At 44.7% G+C, this 21,154-nt stretch overlaps 1 protein-coding gene across 6 annotated transcripts in view; it reads right to left on the bottom strand.

Moving 5' to 3' along the window:
* Window positions 1-20,851, bottom strand: part of ABCC5 (ATP binding cassette subfamily C member 5) — a 123,678-nt gene extending 102,827 nt beyond the window's left edge. For 5 of the 6 annotated variants that reach the window (XM_077290143.1, XM_077290148.1, XM_077290149.1 and 2 more), the window contains exons 1-2: window positions 20,719-20,851; window positions 15,704-15,878 (exon numbers count right to left, since the gene is read on the bottom strand). In XM_077290143.1, coding sequence (XP_077146258.1) covers window positions 15,704-15,832 — 129 coding nt within the window. In that variant the 5' untranslated portion in view covers window positions 15,833-15,878; window positions 20,719-20,851. Of the gene's footprint in view, window positions 1-15,703; window positions 15,879-17,740; window positions 17,760-20,718 lie in introns of those variants that run through there. The other variant, XM_077290145.1, reaches the window with a different exon arrangement.
* Between the last annotated feature and the right edge of the window lie 303 nt (window positions 20,852-21,154).

Below are 21,154 nucleotides of genomic sequence, written 5' to 3'. Positions count from 1 at the left end.
GGTGGGGTGATGCGGTGTGGCGTGCACCTGAGCAGGGTCCCTTCCTGCTTAGGTGGGCGACGCCACGGCCTGGTGTCCATGGGGGGGTTGCAGCAGTGGTGTGGCGGCGGCAGAGGAGCGGTATGGCGTGCGCAGGGTCCCTTCCACAGGAGAGGTGACGCAGCGGCCCGGAATGCAATGTGAGCAGCAGAGCCGGGTTGAATATCGGTGGTGGCGGCCATCTTCCCGAGGCCGCGCGTGCACAGATGAAGTGCTCTGCTTCACGGGGCTTCAGGAAAATGGCCGCAGGAGGCCGCGCGTGCGCAGATGGAGATCGCGGCGGCCATTTTCCTGAAGCCGAGATCTAAATCTGCAAACTCGGCTTCAGGAAAATGGCCGCCGCGATCTCCATCTGCGCACGTGCGGCCTCCCGCTGCCATTTTCCTGAAGCCCCGTGAAGCAGAGCACTCCATCTGCGCACACGCGGCCTCGAGAAGATGGCCGCCGCCACCGATAAACCGGTGATCAACCCGGCTCTGCTGCTCACATTGCAGGTGACGTACAGGGCCGATGCGTATGAGCTCGGGGCCTTCACTTCATCCGCCAGCGGTCCTCCTCAGAAGCGTCTGGCCGAGCGGTGCCGGGGGCGGCTGTCAGAAGTGACAGCTAGCGGGCGGGCCGTTTAAAATCATCAGGCGGGCCAGATGCGGCCCGCGGGCCGCATCTTGCCCAGGTCTGCTCTAAACGCTCAGAAAAAACCCTGAGAAAAACCTGAAATCAATCAGGGTATGTGACTCTTTCAGGTTTGGGGTAAGGACTAAAAGGACAAAATGTGACAACTTTTTTTTTTATCTTGCACCAACTGGGGCAGCTGTTGATAAAATGAAAACTTACAATGCCGGGCACTGTAAAAAAAAAAGCCTGAACAGCAGGTATCGTTGGCAAAATAGATGTTCGTATTTCACCGTTTTACTTTACTGGAAATGACAGTGGATTCTTACATTCCCCAAAAAACAAACAAGCAATTCTGATGAGCATGCTGTACCATGACCATGCAGTAAGTAGTCGAGATGACAAAAAGCTGCAGATGATATTAGATTTTAATTCCACCAAGGGGCAGTTGACACATGAGATCAACTAATAGCTACGTACACAAGCAAACGCAAAAGCAATTGGTGGCCACTGGTTTTACTTAATATTATAACACTGTTGATGTATCTGCCTACGATGCATTTGTTTATGACGTGAAAAAGATTGGAACGCCAATAAACTGCATAAACGAAGACTCTTTCCGGAAGAATTAGGAAAGTCACTTTTTATGCTGTCTATTCTAGAAAGAAAAGCAAAACCCCTGAAGCGAAGGAGCAGCAGCCATATTAAACCGTATCCAGCAGCATGCTCAACAACGCAAACCCACGGCTTCCACCAGCACCGGAAAAAGACTAAAAAGGAAAAGATACAGCATTTGTCCATCTCTGTGTGATAAAATAAATATTACATGTTCTACTCATAGTAAATATTTATGTAAAGAACATGAGTTATTTCTGTGCAGAATGCAAGAAAGCCTGAATATAGTAATGCATGAACCTGTACAACCCTTTTCTAAAGAAAAAAAGAGCAAACTGAAGTTTTGATTTTTAGTTTTCATTTGTTTTTTACCAACCATGTTCACATACCGTTAAACAATGCAACTGGTATTCAAATAATAGAGTAGCTAAATGTCAAAATTAACAGTCTTTAATAAGTCAGGTCATATTGACCCGAACAGTACAAGTGTATAGCCAATACCTACAGAACAGCAGGGTTAAAGATGTTCAAAGATAAGAGATAGTGATCTGCGAACGTGCTCAGATAAGGACTTGTTTTTATTTCAATTAAAGGACTTTACTCTGTATCTTTATTAAATTTGACTATGGGGTTAGTAATCGGGGTGTCTTATAGATGCCTTTCCATTACTAACCCCTGGGCTTGATGTCAGCGGCCATAAACCAGCTTATATCAACCCCACAACTAATACCCCAGTTGTCACTGCACCAGGGCCAGTGGGAAGAGCAAAAGTTAAGCGCCAAAACTGGTGCATATAATGGATGCACAATTTCTGGGGCAGCTGATTGCTAATGTTCTTAGTCTGGGAGGGGGCCAATATCCATGGCCCCTTCCTAGACTATTAATATCAGTCCACAGCTGTCTGTTTAGCCTTTGCTGGTTAGTAAATTTAGGTGGGACCCCATGTCATGTATTTAATAACCAGTAAAGGCTAAGCAAACAGCTGTGAGATGTAATAGCCTACAAACTTTTATGGCTATTGGCCACTTCCCAGAATATTAACATCAGCCCCCGCCATCAGCTTTCCTTCAGCTGGTTATAAAAATTACAGGGAAAGTTTTTTTTAATTTAATTATATTTAATACAAGCTACACAGTGGGTGCGGACTACAAGTCTCATTAGCATTGCCTGGTCTCGCTGATTGCAGAGTAGGGAGACCAGGCGACAATGATGACAGCTGCATTCAGCACCCGGTGTCTAGGGACAGTGCTAATTGTACTGCCTTTCCGAGGCGTTGATATGTATCACACAGATGTCATCAGTGTTCACGTGTGCAGCATGCATTTCATCCATGGTACATTAAATAAAGGGACATGTCTGCAGGCTTTGCACATGGACACACAGTGAGTGTGTAAAACCTGACATGTGTGCACTGCCATTAAATAGAATAGTTTTCCTAGTGTCCGTATTTACGGTACTTAAAAAACGAACCGCATAAGGACATAAATAACAGATTTCTTAAGGGGGCCTGAAAAACAGATGTCCCTGATGTGCTTTCAATGAACTTGCAAAAGTCTTCTACTGCGCCAATATGTGATAGCTTATAGTAAATTGCCAAATGTATAACCGTAAATTATAGGGCTTTTATTTTTTAGGCTGGTGTCAAACATAGCGCTTGGCACACGTGTAGCGCTCATCCATTTGGCTCTGCTGAGAAACCGCTTTCTAAATGTCACAGGAACTTTAGACTTCATTATTAGTACGTTAACTACTATTGGCATACCTATTGGTAACTGTTTTATTGCGCCATAAACTACAGAGGAGTTATCCACAATTAGCATAAAGACCAGTGGGAGACACAGGACAGCTGTACCAAGGAGCAGCCAGAGTCCAGTAGGAGAGTATACTGTAGTTTTATATACGCCTATGAAGTAGACAGCTCAGATCAGCACACCTAGAGGTCTATGTTCACAAATGTGTGTAACCAGCCTAAGAGAAATAAACAGTCTCCATGGGAGTGTGGCAGCAGCTTACTTCCCTCATCCTACTGAGAACATACGGTACATGCTTGGCCAAGTAGAATGAACGAGCATTCGGCTAACAGCCATCTAATGTCTATGCCCCCTTTCATAGTAGGAGCCTCAGGGGTCGCTATGAAGGGATTCAAACTGCTTGCACTATTTGAAGGCCCGATGGCCACCTACACAGGATCGTGTTAAATGGCCTGATTGTGCTAAGTATACTGTATATGTTTTTTTCCTTTTGTGTCAGGAATTTCTTAAAGCCTGGAAAAAAACTTACTGAACCAGCATTAATGCAGCAGGTCACCTTCATTACCATTGTAAATTCACAGATGACTCTTTAGGTTCACGTGAGTAATATGAATAATTTCAGTACTGCTTCCATCTCCACAACCATGAATCATCACAAAGATAAGAGTGGGAGACTAGGACCGGCATACAATACAAGTACCGTAAGTTGATCTTTCTCCATGGTAAACTGTACAATGGAAGAGGTCTAGAAAAGAGTGATCAATGGGTATGCGATCGAAACTCATACATGGACTTGTGGTAAAAACTCCGTATAAAGGTGTGGCCACAAGCTGCGGCTAACACAAGAGTTTGCCCAATGGCTCCCATATTATAAAATAAGGTTGAAAAGCAATTGGTCATTAGATTGGGCTGAGTTTTCCAAATTAATGTCTCCTTTGTGAAAAGGGAATATGGACCTTGTAGAATTCTCAATACAGAACTAGACAATTAACACTCATGAGAGCCTCATTAGACCAAATGAACATAAGAAACATAGCTGCAGTAAATGAAAAGGACCAGAATCAGCTTTATGTTGTCAGAACGATATGAAGATGATAACAAGATGGCTAATTTGACCATATTTTGAAACTTCCTCCCAGGAAACCTTTCCTAATGTATGACATACTGTCTTTCGCTCTTACTTATTGCTTAGGAACCTGCATGGCTTAACATAATACGTCTCTTACTGATTGTATCTGTAACTAAAAGGCATGGATACACTAGAAATGGAGCTCCGCATTGCTGGCTTCCCAGGAAGTTTATTCTTCTGTGTACATGGCACTTCTCCTATGTACTAATCCACAATAGAGAGAGGGAGAAGGCATGTAATCTTGTGAGCAGGTGATTGCCCTGTTGAGTAAAAGACTATCATCCCATCTATGCCAAAAAACTGGCATAAAAAAGGAATAGTTCCACAGAATTTTGCAATTTTTAGCTCTTCTGCACCAGCTGCAGAACAATTTCTGTTATAGCAGTATAGTTTTCGCTACATCTCTTTCCTCATGTGCAGGCATTACAGGACCTTAGGTATCCATGGTTATGACCACTAACAACTAGCTATCTGTCACTGTATCAGTGGTCGTAACCATGGATACCCAAGTAGAAAAAGGTGGGGGAAGAAACCTCCAGTGATGAAATCAAGACGAAAAGTTATCTTTTTTTGGAAAAATAATATGAAAAAACTTTTATTCGGTACAGTAGTACATTAAAAAAAAGACATGGATCCTGGTCACCACTACCTGGGATGAACAACTCAGGTTGTTGGTTGTTCATCCCAGGTTGTGGTGACCAGGATCCATGTCTTTTTTAATGTACTACTGTACCGAATAAAAGTTCACTCTTTTTTTTTTTTTTTTACAAAAAAGATAACTTTCCTTCTTGATTTCATTGCTGGAGGTTTCTTCCCTCACCTTTTTCTATTTCGCCGATGTCCAAGACTCAGATGATAATGACAATGTACTCCCAGCAGGCAGAGATGGTACTGGCTCCAACTGCCAATATGATGCTACACTGATGCATGATGGGATTGATAAGAGCATAGAGGAATAAAATGCAGGATGACAGTTAGCAAGCAAGATGGAGGCTGTACTGTATTGTTAATGAGTACACCATATGTACGAGAAATGAGAGTGTGATAGACGATAAGGTGGGGGAGCAAGCACTGAAAAATATATTGGGTCATTCCACATCAAGTGGACCAGTTTTAAAAATCGTCCCCACTCGACCTTCTCCGATTTTGCTGAAAATTTATAAGGATGTACATGTATGTTTGAAAAGAGGTTCTGTAAATTTTTAGGCCAAAGTGGTGCGTAACCGTTGGATCTGCTGGAACACATTCCGTTTGTGTGTACCATTCACCAAAATGTCAAACTAATGCTTGCAGCATGCCCAATCAATGATGACTACAAAGAGCTCATATGCAAAATGGTCTGTGGAATTGAATCCAAGGACTGTATGCTTGGCCGTTGTGATAAATGCCCGGGTCCTGAAGTTTTAAAAGAATTTCTAGTCAATGTGTTTGTCAACAGTGACCCTGAAGATATTATTGAGTTCAAACAATGGATTCACACTGATCGAGACACGCTTGATACGAAACAACTGACTATAGAAGATTTCATTGAAGAATTGTTTTTGAAAATTTCTAAACTTTGTAGCCATCACTACATCACCAAGCATCAAAGTTGATATCTGAAATCGTTGAAGGAAAATCTGAGACCTGGAGAGCTTGTGATCCTTATGGACTTTGCTGAAAATTACTCATTTATTGTTAAAGATGCCATTCAAGGTTTCCACTGGGAAAATAGTCAAGCTGCAGTACACCCATTTGTAATTTACTTCAAGGAGTTAAATGGTGAAGCTGTGCAGAACATCAGCTTGTGCATAATCAGTGATTGCTCACGACATGACACGGTTGCAGTCCACACTTTCTTAACAGTAATTGTGGAGTATCTCAAGACTCATCAATGGGATTCGTCATATCCACTACTTCAGCGATGGATCTGCAGCCCAGTACAAAAATTTCAAAAATTTTCTCTACTTGTGCCACCACAATGCTGATTTCAGTATCAGCGCTGAATGGAATTTTTTTGGTACCAGTCATGGAAAGTCACCCTGTGATGGGATTGGAGGGACAGCAAAGAGGTTGGCAGCTCGTGCCAGTCTTCAACGCCCAACTGAAAACCAAATACTGACCCCGGTGGATTTATTAAACTTTTGCAATGAGCAACTGCATGGAATCAAGTTTTTTTTTTTGTTCCAAAAGAAAAAATTGACGAAATACGGGTAGTTCAAGAGGAAAGGTTCAAAGATGGACATACGATTGCTGGAACAAGAGAAAATCACCAGTTTGTGCCAATTGATGACAAAAAGATTTGCATTTCAAGGGTGTCAAATGACCCATCATCTTTCATTGCCCATGTAGATAGATCTGTCAGATCAGAAATGCCTTTTGTGCCAATTGCTAACCTCCAGCCAGGGCAATACATTGCCTGCATTTACGATATGAACTGGTGGATTGGAAATATTTCTGAAATTTCAGTCGACAAGCATGATGCATTAATAAATTTTATGCATCCTCATGGACCAGCTAACTTCTTTCACTGGCCTGTGAGAAATGATACATGCTGGATTCCCGAGCAGTCAATCATTGCAATAATTCCAGCACCAGCTGCAACAGCAATGGGCCGACAATACAGCTTCTCTGATGAACCGATTATGTTGCAAATTCAGCAACAATTCCAGACCACTTAGACTGAACATTATGGCTTGGGAACCAACAAAAGATACCCAATATTAGGCTTGGGTTCTTAGGCAAAGACACCCACCCTCAGGCTTCGGAACCTGCGATAAAGAGACCGCCCGAGGCTCGCCTTGCCCGGCTATCGGCCATGGCTCCTAGGCGATGGGGCTGCCAATTCTCGATAGACAGCATTATTACAATTCTTAATAGGATTATAATACCAATTCTTAGGGAATTGGTTGTGGTATAACCACCATGGACCAACGCAAGGGTTTGAATAGTGCAGTTACCATTCATTGCGTATTAATAAATAACACCATGTTCAGTGGCATTTTTCATTTCTTAAACTGAGAGACTCCAAAAAAAACCCCAATGATCCTTGTAGAGAAAAATGTGCTCTTTCTAATGATATCAGAATTAATATATTTTAGGGATACCCTTTTTGAGAAATTTGACCTAAAAATAGGTAAAATTCGTTTTTTTTAAGTTTTTCATCATACGTGGGTGTGAATATTTCCACAAATACATATGCTTTGACCGTGATATTGCAGCAATGCAAAGTCATGTAGATGTTTGGTGTACAGGGCAAAGCACCAGTTACTATTGGTTTGTGGCTTGAGTTATATATGGGCAAAGTTTGGCATAAATTTTATGCAACGCGTTTTTCAAGCTACTTTGACACAAAATTGCAGCCGAAATATTGTTTTGTCATAGCCGGTAATAATTTTATCGTGTTTAGCAGCAAAAGTTTAGCTAGTATGCCAAATTTCAGCATCATAGCCAGTATAGAACTCTAATGGCTATGTGCCAAAGTTTGCAAAATCCTCTTAGCTGAAGCCGCAGGCTTGGTGGAACCTCCAGTGAAAGGTCAACAGTGCCCAATGTATTTGAGATCTGGCCCTAAAAATTTACAGAACCTCTTTTCAAACATACATGTACATCCTTATAAATTTTCAGCAAAATCGGAGAAGGTCGAGTGGGGACCACTGGTCCACTTGACATGGAATGACCCTATTGCAAAACCGATTCATCTGCTACCAACATTCAACAGGCTTTGGTAAATAAAGTCAGTCTCCTCCTCGGCTTCTTTCTACCCGCATACCAACAATAACTGGTTTTCTAACTACTCCTTTATTTGTGTTAATTAGTGGCCCAAGCATGCGATTCTCAGCCTCGCCTCATCAATGATCAGGCTTGGGTGTGGGTTGATGTATGAAATTAATAGGAGAATGCGTGAATGTGTGATATACATTTCTTTAATGTGAAGTAGTCATCCAGAGCATTCACACTCTTTGGATATTAAAAATACATACCCTCTGGATAACTGACAGGTGCACGACCATCGATATGAAGTGTAATGGTGTCAACAATAGACTAAGCACACTGAAACCAGCACTGGTACTTAAACAAAGATTTCAGTGTTGCAGGATACATATAGAGGGTACTACACAATGGTGCTAAATACGCAAGGCTCATCATATGTTCCCCTATGGAAAGGTATTACATTTCTATTCACTTATGATCATTTTTTAAATACTTCTCTTTCTCTGGTTTCCGGCGCCGCTCCGGTCCTCTTCTAGATCATGTGACCACTCTTCCGCTTTGCCCGCTCACACAGGGACTGTTGTGTGCAGCAGTGGTTGCTTTCTCATAGCAAGTCAATGGAGCCTCAGAACAAATGTTGCTTAGAATTATGGCTCAAGCAGACATCTGTTAAATTTGGTCCGAGCATGATTGGGAGACCCACGTACAATCTGGGCATTGCAGTCTGTACGCAGACCGAATTTCATGGAGATCTGCATGAACCATTAGGCTGTGTGCACACGTTGCGTTGTTTTTGCTATAAAAACGCATACATTATGCATCCCATCATTTAGAATGCATTCCGCAATTTTTGTGCACATGATGCATTTTTTTCAGCTAAAAAAACGCATTGCTGTAAAAAAACGCAGCTCATTAAGGGTATGTGCACACGCTGCGGATCCGCAGCGGTTTCCCATGCCTATACAGTACCATGTAAAGCTATGGGAAATTAAATCCGCAGTGCACATGCTGCGGAAAAAAACGCGCGGAAACGCAGCGGTTTATTTTCCGCAGCATGTCAATTCTTTGTACGGAATCCGCAGCGGTTTTTCACCTGCTCCAATAGGAAACTGCAGGTGAAAACCCGCAGCAGAAACCGCAATAAAAACCGCAGTGGTTTTGCACTGTGGATTTATCAAAACGGCTGCAGAAAATTCTGCAACGGAATCCTCAGCGTGCGCACATGGCCTTAATTTTGCGGATTTTTCACGCTTTTCCCGCTGTTTAATGCATTGGGAAGTTCCGGAAAAAAACGCGAAAAAAAAAAAAAAACGCGCAAAAACGCAAGAAAAAAGCGCATGCGGATATCTTGCAGAAAATGTCCGTTTTGCTCAGGAAATTTCTGCAAGAAATCCTGAACGTGTGCACATAGCCTTAGGGTGTGTTCCCACGGTCAGTAAATGCTGCGGGTTGGACGCTGCGTACATCCACAGCATCCAACCTGCAGTGGCCAGATGTTTCAATTTCAAGAAATCCCATCTCCACTATGTGTTCAGAGATGCCCCCGTCTATTTACGCTGCAGAGATGCTCCATCTCCACAGCATAAATTACCCATTCACTATCATTAGATGCGGTAAAACCACATTATGTTCTTAGTCACATGCATATTAAGTGTGGGAACGCAGCTTACTACGCATGTGTACTAATTTACATAATAGCGTACCTTGTTTCAGCTGGAAGTTCGCGTACACTGCAGTTCTCGCGATCGATCTGTTGACCGCGAGAATTGCCGTGCACGTGACCGTTGGGGACGGTGTTATCTCTGGTCACTAGCCAAGTTCTCACGGTCAGCTGACCACAAGAACTGCAGTTAAGGTGACCGCATTATCTCCTCCGGTCATCAGCTTCCAGCTCCGCTGTGTCTGGATGTCAGGCTGAGTGGTGGCATAATGCCACCGTTCAGCCAAAGGCATCCAGATGTAGCAGAGCTGCACTCGTCATGGGACAGTATGCAGATCTTTTAGGCGGACAGGTAAGGATATTGTTGTTTTTTTATTTTAATTCTCTTACAGGAGATCGAGGGCTTCGGTGGAATTAGGTGTTGCAGTAAGTATGGTTTATTTGAGAATATTAAAAGAGTGGAGTCTGTGTCATTATTTCAATTAAAATACTTTATTCTGGCTGTGTCTTTCTTTACCACATGACTATAGGATTAGTAATGGATAGGTGTCTTATAGACGCCTCTCCATTACTAAGCCGTTGGCTTGATGTCACCTGACAATACAAAGGTGACATCAACCCCACAAATATTACCTCACTTGCCACAGCTACAGGGCAAGTGGGAAGAGCCGGGTAAAGTGCCACAATTGGAGCATCTTTGGATGTGCCAATTGTGGGGCAGCTGTGGGCTGCTGTTTTTTAGGCAAGTGAGGGATAAAATCCATGGGACTCGCCAACCTGAGAATACCAGGCTGCAGCTGTCTGCTTTTTCCTTGGCTGGTTAACAAAAATAGGGGACCTCACGCTATTTTTTTTTTGGAGGGGATCCCACTATTTTTGCTAACCATCCAAGGTAAGCAGACTACTGCAGCCTGGTATTATCAAGCTGGTAAGGTTCATGGATATTGGATAATTACCAGTCTGAAATACCAGGCCGTAGCTGTCTGCTTTTTCCTTGGCTGGTTAATAAAAATAGCATGGGGTCCCCCTATTTATTTTTTTTAGGGGATCCCACTATTTTTGCTTACCATCCAAAATAAGCAGACTGCTGCGGCCTGATGTTATCATGTGCTTCATGGATATTGGATCCTTACTAGCCTGAAATACCAGTCCCAGTAGCCTGCTTTACTCTGACTGGTTAACATATGTAGGGGGACCCCATGCTATTTTTTAATAAAATGATTATGTATTAAAAATGAGGGGACCTCTCTGTGTTTTCCTCCACTTCCTGTGTCATGTACTTCCAGCTGTGTCCCAAGTTTCACCATTATTTAAATACACATGCACAGTAAGCTGCGTTCCCGCACTTAATACGCATGTGATTAGGAAGATAATGCGGTTTTAACGCATCTAATGAAAGTCTATGGGTAATTTACGCAGTGGAGACCGCGCGTCTTCGCTACATAAACTGACATGTTCCGGTCTGGAAAGACACGCCACATGACCGCCTCTGCGGGTGAGCCACGAACATTGGTGCACACATAGTGGGCATGGGATTTCTTGAAATCCCATCCACTATATGTAACAGCTGGATGCTGCAGGTTGGATGCTGCAGATGTACGCAGCGTCCAAGCCGCAGCATTTACTGACCGTGGGAACATATCCCAATAAATCTGAAAACAAGAACTTACTTTTTTTCCTTCCCAGAAGCCAACTTTCAATTACCTTTATTTCAAGTGACAAAAAAAACGCATGCATTGAAAAAACATCAAAAACGCATGCGGAAAAAAGGCATCAAAGGCATCAAAAACGCATGTAAAAATGCATCAAAAACGCAGGTGACCTGCAAGTGACCTCAGATGCAAATTTCACCTGTGTCAAATCCTGAGCAAGCACTGAGCCATTCCTGATTGTGTGCACATACCCTTACATTGACAAAGCAACTTCCAGCCCACACATTAACCCCTGGTGATCCAGCTAGTCCAATTTGGGATCACAGTCTAGAAAAGGACCGAACCAGAGCTGGAAGCCAGAGAAGACCGTGATCAATAAGTAGTTATGGGCGAACCTCCGGATTTTAGGGTCTGTTGATTTCGGCCAAACAGTTAAAAAAAAGTTTGGTTCGGGTACCAGAACAGTACCTGAACCTAAACAACATTCACTTGAATAGGGAGCCCGAACATCCAGTGTGCTTGACAGCGCAGCAAACACTGCCTCTGATCGGCAGTAAAATCAGTAATGCTGGTCAGAGAACTGTGCAGTTTTGCCTGGCTCGTTATCAAAAATACAGGGAAACCCACACAGGTTGCTTTTTTTTATTATTTATTTAGAGCGTAGGCTGATGAATACTCCCATCAGTCGATGCCTGGTCTCGCTGTTATTAACGGCAGCAGGTGTAGGCTAATGGGAGTTATTGTCCCATCAGTCGACGCCAGTGACCTGAGGTAAACTTTTCACATTCCATTACACCTGAGGGCTCACGCCGTCATTTGACCATTCAATGGCCAGCTATCATCCAGGCTGACAAAACATGAAGGTGAACTGACCATTTGACAATAGTGACCTAGTTTGCCAAGAGTTCACTATTTAGTTCAGTATTTGGTCAGTATTTTACATCAGTATTTGTAAGTCAAAACCAGAAGTGGGTAAAAAAAGCACAAGTGGTGACGTGTTTCTATTATACTTTCCCTCTTATAGTCCACTCCTCCTGGTTTTGGATTACAAATACTGATGTAAAATACTGACCAAAATGCTGAACATGTAAAGGTGGTCTAAAGGCCTCAATTCATTCATTTTACTACCTTTATTGGAGTAAGCAATAGTTATTGGGCAATTTTATGTTTGTGCCAAATTATTTATGGCTTTTCCTTATTTTTTTAACCTACCGTATTTTCCGGCGTATCAGACGACTTTTTAACCCCTAAAAATTGTCCCAAAAGTCGGGGGTCGTCTTATATGCTGGGTACGGGTGCACAGAGCGATCCTGGATGGTTCCCAGGGTCTGAAGGAGAGGAGACTCTCCTTCAGGCCCTGGGATCCATATTCATGTAAAAAATAAAGAATAAAAATAAAAAATATGGATATACTCACCCCTCCGACGGACCCTGGCTCTCAGCAGTGCAAGAGTCTGCCTCCGTTCCTAAGAATGCAGTGAGTGAAGGACCTTCGGTGACATCACGGTCACATGAGCGGTCACGTGAGTGGTCGCGTGACCGCGACGTCATCGCAGGTCCTTCACTCACTGCATTCTTAGGAACGGAGGAAGATGCTTGCACCGCTGAGAGCCAGGGTCCGTCGGAGGGGTGAGTATATCCATATTTTTTATTTTTATTCTTTATTTTTTACATGAATATGGATCCCAGGGCCTGAAGGAGAGTCTCCTCTCATCCAGACCCTGGGAACCACACGCCGTATAAGATGACTGGGCGTATAAGATGACCCCCGTCTTATACGACGGGTATATCCCAAATTCCATATTTTATATGGAAAAGTTGGGGGTCGTCTTATACGCCCAGTCGTCTTATACACCAGAAAATACGGTAGTTCTTTTAGTCCCAGACATTTTTTCTTAGGTTTACTCAACAATGTGAATATGGTCTACATTATCCAGATGTTTTCTGCCAATTTGAGACTTTTTGAAATGTTGCCAGTATCCAAGTGGAGTGCAAAATCTGTCTAATCTTATTTTTCCAAAGTTTAAGACTAACATGACATTTTAAAGTTTATTGACAGGACTGTGCAACATTTTAAACCCCAAAAACTTAAACCAAAATGGAAAACACAACAAACAAAAAAAAATAGCATTTGCACCAAATTAATCAAACATGAAATGGTCTAGCATTGTTTCTAACAGGCTAGAAGTGGGACTGCCCCTCCGCAGTTCTGTTTAGGGCTCTCGGGTGTTCTGGACGGAGTACCATTACAATATCGGAGGTGTACTGTAAGCACATTGCACAATGCTATCAGATGCAATAGCACCTAGCTGTTTGAGAACACATTGAGGATTTATATTTTACAGCTACATTGTCTAAAAATGACATGCCATGAAAAAGAGACAGAGAACCTGGGGAACATTACAGGCCAAAGAAAAACCTTTGTAAATCTAGTTTATTTCATAATGTAAAATGTAGACAAATACACTAAATATAGCCAAACTCCTAGAAAACCTCTTTAATCGGAAACTGCCAAAAGGTTTTTGCCACCTCATCTAAGAGCAACATGATATAGACAGAGACCCTGATTCTAGCGATGTGTGACTTACTGGACTGCTTGCAGTAACGTTGATAAAATCAGTTTCATCAGCAGGAGTTTATGACTAGAAGACTACGAAATCTGCAGCCATGTAGTCCTTCATATTCATGAGCTCTATAACCCCGTCCCCACCACTGATTGGATCAGAAAGATGCCAATCAGTGGTGGGGGGGGTTATACAGAGCTCAGCGTTTCGAGAAGTGGTACATCTGCAGCAGATCAAACAGTGTTTTTATCAAAGACAGTAAGCAGTCCCGTAGGTGATACAGCACTGGAATCAGGGTCTCTACCCCCACATCATGCTTCTTGCTGATGAAATAGTGAAAAACCCGGTGACAGATTCCGTTTAAAGAGGTTGTCGGGCCTGATATGAAAACTCTGCAGTCACTTAATAATTGAGGAATCATAAAAATGTACGATGCGTCACAATTCTTCTGTATTTTCTGTGCAGGTGGATGGTCGTCCGTATTTCTCAATTTTCTTATACTGAGAGCAGTTTGACGAGTCTGGTTGACAAGTGACCAGAAGTATGCAAATTGCATACATGCAGTCACATTACAGCCCTCCCATGTGTGGAATACAGGGTCGTTGTGACAGTCGGCGAATTGCGCACTGTTACGTTTCGGCAATGTGCAGTCATCTAGAATATTGCAGACTTTTCATTTCAACCCAGGCAACCACTGTAATACATGTTACATTATTTTGTACCCCATATGAAGTATTTAATATATCGGGGCATATTATTCTTTAAAGGAATTATCTGCAACCATTTTTTTTTTTTACTATTTATCTAAAAACTAACAGACAGGTAGGTGCTACCTACTTGCCTGTTGTGCCTGGCGCCGATCTCTACCAGCACAGAGTGGTCACAGACCGTTCATGCCGGTGATTCAGCAGCTTCCACTGATGTCACATCAACAATCAAGAAGGTTTTCTTCCACTCTGCTTTGCTGACGGGCTTGACTGCCGACATTATGCTGACTGACAGCTAGCTCCATCCAGTCTAACTACAGGGAGCCGGATGTCAATCAGCATGACGTTGGCAGTCACGTCCTGTTCATTGACAGAGCAGCCTGGAAGAGAAAGAGCTCCTATTGATATGAAGCAACTGAATCGCTGGTAGGAGCAGTCAATGTTCGCTCTGTGCTGATGACGCTTAGAACAAGTAGGTAGTTAGCAACTAACCGCCAGTTTGTTTTTTAAGGAATCTGTCACCCCATGGACAATATTAAGCCTATTACTATGGGCATACAGGTAATCGAATGGTTAAACCAGCCTTACCTGTATGCCTCATAGCTGCGGTGTAGATCTTGAGAAATGCAGTTCTAATGTTTTACGTTAATGATTTCATCCAGGCTCCAGGGCATGCGGTGCATGGAAGAAATCCCTGCCTTCCCTCTTCAGTATAATAGCACCCGTCTCCCATACGCATCACACTGACCAGTGATGTGAAGTTGCAGCGCTGTAGCCCTGCGCATGCGTCGTCTACCCGTGTGTTTATGTGAAACCTATTCACCCGTCTATGGGCAGAGCCTTCATCGATCTTCTGCACAGGTAATTCTCTGCTATTGTGCTGTGACTCACCAGTGCAGAAGATCGATGAAGACTCTGCCCATGGAAGGGAGGATAAGTTTCACATAACCGTGCAAGTGGACAGCACATGCGCGGGACTACAGCTTTGCAACTGCACATTACAAGTCAGTGTTACACGCATGGGAGAGGGGTGCTATTATAAGGAAGAGGAGGCAGGGATTTCTTCCAGGAACCGCACGCCCCGGAACCTGAAATAAATCATTAACATAAAACATAACTACATAACTACATGTCTCAAGATCTACACTGCAGCTATGAGGCATACAGGTAAGACTAGTTTAACCATTCTATTACCTGTATGCCCATAGTAATAGCTCAAAATCATCTCTTTAAACAACATCTTGAGACCAATATTACAAAGCCAAACAAAGTCAAACTAACCGTTGATTTCGCCTTTGAATATCTGAAGTCTTCATCCTCTTTTTTCTCATCTTTGTTGGTTTGCTCCCGGACATTTCTGTACCCAAGGCTGGGTATGACATATTCGACTCCTAGATCTAAATCTTTCATCTTCTCTTAGCATTGAGCGCCTCTAGTGAAACCACGTTCACTAAAACTATAGACAAAAAACACATCTTACTTAAAAATGTCTGCATCACCTGCACTCTACATCTCTCGCACATTTAAGGCAATGTATGCATTCATTAAAACACATGGTGATGCACTGCGTCATTTTTCTGCTTTTATGAATCCTTGATTATTTTTCAAACCATTTGCAAGTGTTTCTGTATGCAAATTGTCCGCGCTCACGTTGACCTGCCCCGTACTACCCTTCTCTCTTATTTACATTTCCAATGTCAGGAACTAGGAAGAGCGATGACTGTGTACATTAAGGCTATGTGCACACGTTCAGGATTTCTTGCAGAAAATTCTGGAGAATTCCGGACATTTTCTGCAAGAAATCCGCAAGAAAACCGCGTGCGTTTTTGCCGCGATTTTGACGCGTTTTTTTCCGGACACTTCCCAATGCATTTTAAGTGGGAAATCCGCAAAAAAAACGCAAAATTAATGAACATGCTGCGTTTTTTACCGCGATGCGTTTTTACCGCGGAAAAAAACGCATCATGTGTACAAAAAGTGCAGAATTCATTAAAAATGATAGGATGCATAATATAAGCAGATTATTTGCGGTTTTATAGCGTTTTTATAGGGAAAAAACGCGAAAAAAACGCGAATAATCTGCAACGTGTGAACACAGCCTAAATGTGCAGGTTCATGGTGGAAAAGGATAGCTGTGCTATCCAGGTATTGACGGATCTGGGTGCCCACATTGGTTACCCCACAGATCATAACCATCTGCACGCTCAGAGTTGTGCGCACCTCCAAGCACAATGGGAAGGTCCCAGTACAAGTTTGCTGTCTGTAGAAACACTTGAAAGATGCAGGAGCTAAACTAATAGAAAAGAAATATTGCAGAAATACAGTGATTTAAGTGATTTAATGCACCACAAAAAAAAACATTGCAAAAAGTGTACTCCTCCTAAACAAGCAGACTAGTTATTTCATTGCTTTTGGCCACAAGCTTATACAATAACGCACACACATGCCCGGACAAGCCTGCACTAAGCAGAAGCGGACTGAATCCCTTCATTCTTTTTGGGTTCATTTGATTTCTGTCTGCATTTTGCTTGAATTATGACATCAAGGACTAGCTGAAGATATAGCAACAAGCGGATAAACAAGTATATAGTAATAAAGCGAAGGATGAGTGCAGGATAGGAAGATTAGATGTCATTAGTGGTTTTTAAGATTTTCTCAACAATATGGACAAAAAGCAGATTTCCATAATCAACATTTGCAACCCACAATGTAACAACAGTCCGCTGTCCCCTCTAATAATAAAATATATATTCTCATAGCATTGCACACCTTTGTAACCATGCAATACCCTAGTTAGGGACAGCACCAGCCTTATACCAAGAGCAACCACAGAATCCTCCTTTTTTTAAGTTTTCCCTTTAGCTACTAAACTGACTAATTAGAAATCCCCCTCAGGACCAGCATATTACATACTGTACGTATAAAGCATGCAAGAAAGAAAATACAATGGAAAGAAATCAAGCAAGAAAAAAAGAAAAAGGAGGTAAACAAGAGAACCAGTCCCAAGCAAAAGGATGGAATCAATCTCCTCAACCAGAGACTCCTTTAAATGATAGAAAACCCAACAGACAGCAGCTTTGGGGTCTTTTCCCCTCCATCTGTGCAGAGCAGGGAAATGACTGACTGGATGAGCAGGTCTCCTGTCTACATTAGCAACTGTGCCCAGGACTGGGCTGGTAAGCTACGGCCTTCAGAGCTCAATCGCCTCGCATTGTACAGATTGGAAACAGCAAGGCCATAAAATCTAGAAGTCCATAAATCCCAGCATCCAAAAAAATCCACATCAGTGCCCGGGCATGCCGCAGGGTTCCTAAATACCTGCTGATCAGTGCGACAATGCTGCCAACTACAGCGCCAGTAATAACTGTATACAATAGCAGCATACAGTGTGCCACCCCCACCAGCACTGTGCGAGGAAAAAGGAACCGAAGATGTGGCAAGTCTGCCCCCTACTGCCAAGTATACACATTACACAAGCAAATAAAAAAAGAAGCAACACAGGGACATGTAGACACATCTGAAAACATCCCTGTGTTCTGGAGCAGCTTGCCTCTGACAACATGCCTGTGTTCTGGAGCAGCCTGCCTCTGACAACATCCCTGTGTCCAGGAGCAGCCTGCCTCTGACTACATTCCCTGTGTTCTGAAGCAGCCTGCCTCTGACAACATCCCTGTGTCCTGGAGCAGCCTGCCTCTGACACTATCCCTGTGTTCAGGAGAAGCCTGCCTCTGACAACATCCCTGTTCTGGAGCAGCCTGCCTCCGACAACATCCCTGTGTTCTGGAGCAGCCTGCCTCTGACAACATCCCTGTGTTCTGGAGCAGCCTGACTGACATCCCTTTGTCCTGGAGCAGCCTGCCTCTGACAACATCCCTGTGATCTGGAGCAGCCTGACTGACAACATCCCTGTAAGTACAAAGGACCTGGCACTCAACTTGAATTTGAGATTTTTTTATTCTGTAGTACGATCAAAACGTTTCGGCCTGGTATGGCCTTCGTCAGTTACTGTAGCGTTATTCTTTTAAGGCGAGTAGAAAGCACGTCTGAGTGCTGGTGTTGTGCGGGTCCAGACGCGGTGTCCACCGCTTTCGGCGTGATGCCCGCGTGTCACACACTCCGACAGCGGACACCGCGTCTGGACCCGCACAACACCAGCACTCAGACGTGCTTTCTACTCGCCTTAAAAGAATAACGCTACAGTAACTGACGAAGGCCATACCAGGCCGAAACGTTTTGATCGTACTACAGAATAAAAAAATCTCAAATTCAAGTTGAGTGCCAGGTCCTTTGTACTTACATGTATATGGTTTGGGAACCTACCTGTGCACCACAATAGCTGTGCTCACGTGTTTTGTTTCACTGACAACATCCCTGTGTTCTGGAGCAGCCTGCCTCTGACAACATCCCTGTGTTCTGGAGCAGCCTGCCTCTGACACTATCCCTGTGTTCTGGAGCAGCCTGCCTCTGAAACTATTCCTGTGTTTTGGAGCAGCCTGCCTCCGACAACATCCCTGTGTTCTGGAGCAGCCTGCCTCCGACAACATCCCTGTGTTCTGGAGCAGCCTGCCTCCGACAACATCCCTGTGTTCTGGAGCAGCCTGCCTCTGACAACATCCCTGTGTTCTGGAGCAGCCTGCCTCCGACAACATCCCTGTGTTCTGGAGCAGCCTGCCTCTGACAACATCCCTGTGTTCTGGAGCAGCCTGCCTCTGACAACATCCCTGTGTTCTGGAGCAGCCTGCCTCTGACAACATCCCTGTGTTCTGGAGCAGCCTGCCTCTGACAACATCCCTGTGTTCTGGAGCAGCCTGCCTCTGACAACATCCCTGTGTTCTGGAGCAGCCTGCCTCTGACAACATCCCTGTGTTCTGGAGCAGCCTGCCTCTGACAACATCCCTGTTCTGGAGCAGCCTGCCTCTGACAACATCCCTGTGTTCTGGAGCAGCCTGCCTCTGACAACATCCCTGTGTTCTGGAGCAGCCTGCCTCTGACAACATCCCTGTGTTCTGGAGCAGCCTGCCTCTGACAACATCCCTGTGTTCTGGAGCAGCCTGCCTCTGACAACATCCCTGTGTTCTGGAGCAGCCTGCCTCTGACAACATCCCTGTGTTCTGGAGCAGCCTGCCTCTGACAACATCCCTGTGTTCTGGAGCAGCCTGCCTCTGACACTATCCCTGTGTTCTGGAGCAGCCTGCCTCTGACACTATCCCTGTGTTCTGGAGCAGCCTGCCTCTGACACTATCCCTGTGTTCTGGAGCAGCCTGCCTCTGACACTATCCCTGTGTTCTGGAGCAGCCTGCCTCTGACAACATCCCTGTGTTCTGGAGCAGCCTGCCTCTGACACTATCCCTGTGTTCTGGAGCAGCCTGCCTCTGACAACATCCCTGTGTTCTGGAGCAGCCTGCCTCTGACAACATCCCTGTGTTCTGGAGCAGCCTGCCTCTGACAACATCCCTGTGTTCTGGAGCAGCCTGCCTCTGACAACATCCCTGTGTTCTGGAGCAGCCTGCCTCCGACAACATCCCTGTGTTCTGGAGCAGCCTGCCTCCGACAACATCCCTGTGTTCTGGAGCAGCCTGCCTCTGACACTATTCCCTGTGTTCTGGAGCAGCCTGCCTCTGACAACATCCCTGTGTTCTGGAGCAGCCTGCCTCTGACACTATCCCTGTGTTCTGGAGCAGCCTGCCTCTGACAACATCCCTGTGTTCTGGAGCAGCCTGCCTCTGACAACATCCCTGTGTTCTGGAGCAGCCTGCCTCTGACAACATCCCTGTGTTCTGGAGCAGCCTGCCTCTGACAACATCCCTGTGTTCTGGAGCAGCCTGCCTCTGACAACATCCCTGTGTTCTGGAGCAGCCTGCCTCTGACAACATCCCTGTGTTCTGGAGCAGCCTGCCTCTGACAACATCCCTGTGGTCTGGAGCAGCCTGCCTCTGACAACATCCCTGTGTTCTGGAGCAGCCTGCCTCTATAACAACAACCCTCTGAAGGGGGCTGCTTGCATCCCTCAGGGACACTATTGGGTTAACTCTACGGCACTGACCGTGAAGTGCCCGGATTATGAAGCTCGGCCTCCGCAATGTCACCTCTGTCAGTATGAAGGACGACATTGGGGACCGGCTCCACACCGTTGTGTTTTGCTGCTGGTGCCTCAGGTGTCGGGTAACAATGGGAGGATTGTGACACTGTGGGACCGGATATAGGGGAGACCTGGCTAAGCCCCCGAATGCCTCAGTCTACCTCACGCCCCGTTGATGTCAGTGACGTTTAGGAGCACCGCTCCGGGGCCCAGTTACCTGGCAAGTTGTGAGCGCAGGTAGCTGAAGATCGGTGCTATCACAAGCTCCGGTCCTGTCTCTTCCACTGCGGCTCTTCAACTCACGAAAACAAGCAGCCGGGCAGCGGGGAGAGTCCAGAGAGGGATGCATTGCGCCTGCTCAGTGTCAGTAGAGGCTGGCTGTAGTTCTGTGCAAGTCGGGAAATGTAGTTCTTTTTCTCTTAGCAGCTTTAGTATGATACACATAGCGGACTTCATCTCCCAGAATTCAATGGGGCTAAGAGAGGCGTGACTGTACTATCAAAGAGGCGAGCGGGATGGCCTCCTGCTGGGCCACGCCCACACGGCCGTGCTGCGGCAGCACCCTCTGGAACGTTCTGTGTGGAGAGCAGAGTGAGGCCATTTTAGGCCTGGGTGTGACTGGCAAAGTAATTGTTCTGGCAGAGCAAGTGCTG

This window comes from Ranitomeya variabilis, chromosome 2 (assembly GCF_051348905.1).
Source record: "Ranitomeya variabilis isolate aRanVar5 chromosome 2, aRanVar5.hap1, whole genome shotgun sequence".
NCBI lineage: Eukaryota > Metazoa > Chordata > Amphibia > Anura > Dendrobatidae > Ranitomeya > Ranitomeya variabilis.
The sequence above is the reverse complement of the archived record's forward strand: the minus strand, read 5'-3'. Positions and strand labels throughout refer to the sequence as shown.